This window comes from Lepisosteus oculatus, chromosome 9 (assembly GCF_040954835.1).
Source record: "Lepisosteus oculatus isolate fLepOcu1 chromosome 9, fLepOcu1.hap2, whole genome shotgun sequence".
NCBI lineage: Eukaryota > Metazoa > Chordata > Actinopteri > Semionotiformes > Lepisosteidae > Lepisosteus > Lepisosteus oculatus.
The window spans coordinates 12,447,233-12,451,036 of NC_090704.1; the positions used below are offsets into that span (position 1 = coordinate 12,447,233).

Sequence of the window (3,804 nt, forward strand, 5' to 3'; positions counted from 1 at the left end):
ATGTGTTATTAGATCTTATTTTTCTGACATTATTATGTTCTGTTAAATTGAAAACAGTGTCAACACTGAGTTTGATATCCAGGTATTCAGACTTTTAATTGTAAGGCCACAAGGAATACTTTTCTACTCATGGAATAATACTATAGTGCTCAGAGCTAATTTTAAAAAATATGATCAGGTTTTGTTTTAATAGATTCATGAATATGTTATTGAAATGCTTCCACTAAATAATTATTTTAAACTTTTTTGCCTTAATCTAACATACAGTAACTCATTTTAGTTTCAAAAAGCGAAACCTTTAATAACCAAAAATATTTAATAAATTCAGACCTACAAAAAATAATTGTCTCTTCAAACGGAATTCTGAATTTTCAAAATAATTTATACAAGCACATGCTTACTCAATATACCATCAGATATTCTGCCCAAACAAATTGATAGTACACCCTGGTCCTCTTTATGATTTTATGAACTGACACTATATATCAGAAAAGTGGCAGAAAAGTGGGTCAAGAAACCCACTTTTCTGCTATCCTATCACTCTGCACATGAAGAGAGGAAGCAGAGTTTGGTGAAAATAAAATGTGTCAAATACTAGTTTTTGTGCTGCTTTTGCAGAAATATTCCAAATTACTTATTACTTCATGCCTGTTTTTATTAATGTTGTATTGTTCTTGTTCCAATGTTTTTATCAGTGGTAGAGTAACATTGTTTGAATTCAACAATGATTTGGCTAATTTATTTAATGACTAATTCACAAAGAACAACCAATGGTGCTAATTCATTATTATGTTCTGAGGTCTAGAGGAGCCTTTCACTTCCTCAGACTGTGTGAACAGACATGAGTGATTGCTGTGTATTTGCTTTAGAAAGATTGCACCTCTAAATGTCCTTTTGTCAACATAATCTCTTCACTTGACATCCAATGACAATGAACAGGTGAGAAAGAGTTTGTGCATACATTATAATGCCAGACCTATCCCATTCCAACTTGTATTATATATTTACATCAGGAAATAGCATGTGATAATGAAAATTTTCACATGAAATTGGTGTTATGTGAGAAAATGAAAAGGGGTTTTTCATGTGTTCTATCTGATATTTACTTTGGTCTTCTCTGCAGCAGTTTTTTTTACCACTTTAGCTCACATTTGTCCCCAGATAAGTGAAAGCACACTATCACTTCAAGTGAAAATAACCACTCCTGAAAACTGGTCTAATTAGTTAGTAATGTCTCATCTGAAAACATGGTATTGACAAATTCGTATAATACATATGTACAGGTGTCCTATACATTTCTAAGGAAATATACATTTGACTTTAAATTTTGCTTTTATGTTAGACACACTTGTCAAGCAATAAAAGATTTAAAAAAAATGTTGTGTCATGAATTAAAACGAAGTTGACTGAGTACATAACTTGTTGAAGAATGTTTAGCTGAGAATTAAAGTCATCTTTTCTTCAGGTTTTCTTGTGATCTTCTTAAAAGTGACTGGTAGATTTCTGACTTCAGAAACCTTGGATAACAGTCCCTTGCCAATAGACCATATATCATTTTCTGTGCATTATCAAAAGAATTGATGTTTGGTTGAGAAATATTCTTTGTAATATTTTCTCTGGTTCCACAGTCTATATTAATCTGTAAAGAATAAATATGCAAGTTGGTCATTGAACTGTATATGATTCTTAATCTTTCAACACTTGATATTTTTGTCATATTAGTAAAAAATCGAACTCTACAGAGCCTAAGGTATTTTGTTGATTAATACTTAGATTCTGTTATTTTAGAAAATTATGCAGAATATTGTAGGAAATTGCTTTTAACCTCTCACTGAATTACCTATAGTTCAATATATATATGGGTAATAAGAATTTTTCATGATGTGCAATTTGTTTACAGCACAATTCAGAATTTTATAACCTTACAGAAAGTTTGTTAGAAAAATTAAAATAATACAAACATGTTCACAAAAAATCGAATGCTAATTTAGTTACTGATTTTAATATCCTCCAGCACTTTTAATTTACTTTTAAATTATAAAATGGATGAGAAATATTTGAATTACAGAGGTCTTCTTCCTACATTTTGATTGCTTCCTATATTTTAATTTCTCTTCTTAAATTCAAACCTTTTTTCATTTTTGTTTATTTCATTATGCACAATACATTGTGAAAGATGTAAGACTCTGGTTCATTAATGCATTAGAAAGGAAAAATACAAAATAATTAACCAGTTTAGGAAAAGATGGACAACAATAATCTGTTTTACTACCAACCCAACTTACACAACTGGTTTTGGAATTAAATGTGAAGAAACGAATCTAAAAAAAAAAACTTTTTCACAGAAAAAAATCCTAGCTGACAGCATCCTTCTGTGTGTTGGATGTAAACAAGAAAACAGAATGCCACCTTCACTTTCGTTGTTTGAAATTTGCTGTTGGAATAACGAATAACTCATCTAACTCCAGTCTTTATAGATTAAACAGTGCATGTGGTTTTTTTGTCAAATTTTGAATCAGGTACCTGCATGTTGACTAGAACTGCAACACTTTACCTGTTTAGGGGCTTCCACTTGGACAAACTCTGTGTAGATCTTATTTGCTGTAGATATCATTTTAGGTGTGGACTTGATTTTCTTGTATTCTTCACAGGCCAGCCAAAATAATATATTTTCCTCACTGTATTCAGTTTTCAGGAATTCCCTGAAGGCGATCTGACCAGCTAAACCAGAGAAGATGTTTGTTGCAAATTTAAAGAAAAATAAATACATATGATAATTTTAAGAGACTGCTGGAATTAGAGCAGCACTCACAACAAGATAAAGAAAAAGGAAAAAAAAGTCAATGGCAATAACAATTAAAAATATTTCATCATATACAATTTAAGGATCATTTCAATATTAATCTACAGTATGTCACCATAAAGAAAGGCTCATTTTTTTAAACAGTTGAAGTAAATACTGTATCATGGGCTAAGGTGTTTTCAAATTCAGATTTTTTTCAGACTTACATAAGTGGAATTACAGTAAAAAAAGATTTGTCTTCTTTAACTGAAAACTAAACATAATTTAATATGGGGAATATAAAACCTCTAATCACCCCCAAAATACCAGTTACCACTAGGGTGTACAGTATGCTTTTTAAAATGCATTAGCCTCCATTCTGCATGTATAAATGATTTTTATGTGAATGAAGACATTTAATTGGATTCATGTCTTCACAAAAATAATAAAAACGTAAAATACCACATGTCCATACATTTACATTCCAGTAGTTTGTCCACCGATTCAGACCATAACGAAACTTCTTCAAGTGGATCCCTAGGAAAAAAACAACATCTACCCTTGAAAATAGCATTGAGATCTTTTACCTGTGAATTCATTGGTAATATTTATTCCAGAAAATTTACTTCATTTTACCTCATTTCTAGGAGAAACACCTAGAGCATCTAATCTTTTTTCAATTTTATTTTTGTTTTCAAAACCAACCAACCAATAAATCAATTACCATTCAAATCAATATATGAACTATTGCCTTCGGCTATATGTACAAGCACTTTGCATTCTTTTTTGAGCCTGCAGATACTTAATGTTAATGTAATGTATTGAGGGAAGATCAGCATAAATACCAATAAAACATAATTTTACATTTGTTGTTATGGTCTTGCACCATCACAAAGTAATGAAGCATAAAAATATACAAAATTGTGAGACTATTTTAAAAACACATATATAAAAAGACTGTCTAAAATTATTTATTTGTAATTTGGTGTTAAATAAAATCACTCTCTCTAGTTTTTAATATA

At 30.2% G+C, this 3,804-nt stretch overlaps 1 protein-coding gene across 1 annotated transcript; it reads right to left on the minus strand.

The window, feature by feature from the left end:
* Positions 1–1,450: 1,450 nt before the first annotated feature.
* Positions 1,451–3,381, minus strand: LOC102698149 (regulator of G-protein signaling 21-like). Its single transcript, XM_015355466.2, has 3 exons — positions 3,258–3,381; positions 2,555–2,721; positions 1,451–1,639 (listed from the first exon to the last, which is right to left on the minus strand). The coding sequence occupies exons 1-3, from the start codon at positions 3,379–3,381 to the stop codon at positions 1,451–1,453; spliced, it is 480 nt and encodes a 159-aa protein (XP_015210952.2).
* Positions 3,382–3,804: the final 423 nt, after the last annotated feature.

Bases quoted from the DNA above. Each gene is read 5' to 3' on its own strand.
- LOC102698149 (XM_015355466.2), bottom strand. From the start codon at position 3,381: ATGAATTCACAGGTAAAAGATCTCAATGCTATTTTCAAGGGTAGATGT. The intron at 2,722-3,257 runs GTATGGACATGT...TCTCTGGTTTAG, and splicing joins CAAACTACTGGAATGTAAAT to CTGGTCAGATCGCCTTCAGG. The intron at 1,640-2,554 runs GTAAAGTGTTGC...TATTCTTTACAG, and splicing joins AAGTGGAAGCCCCTAAACAG to ATTAATATAGACTGTGGAAC.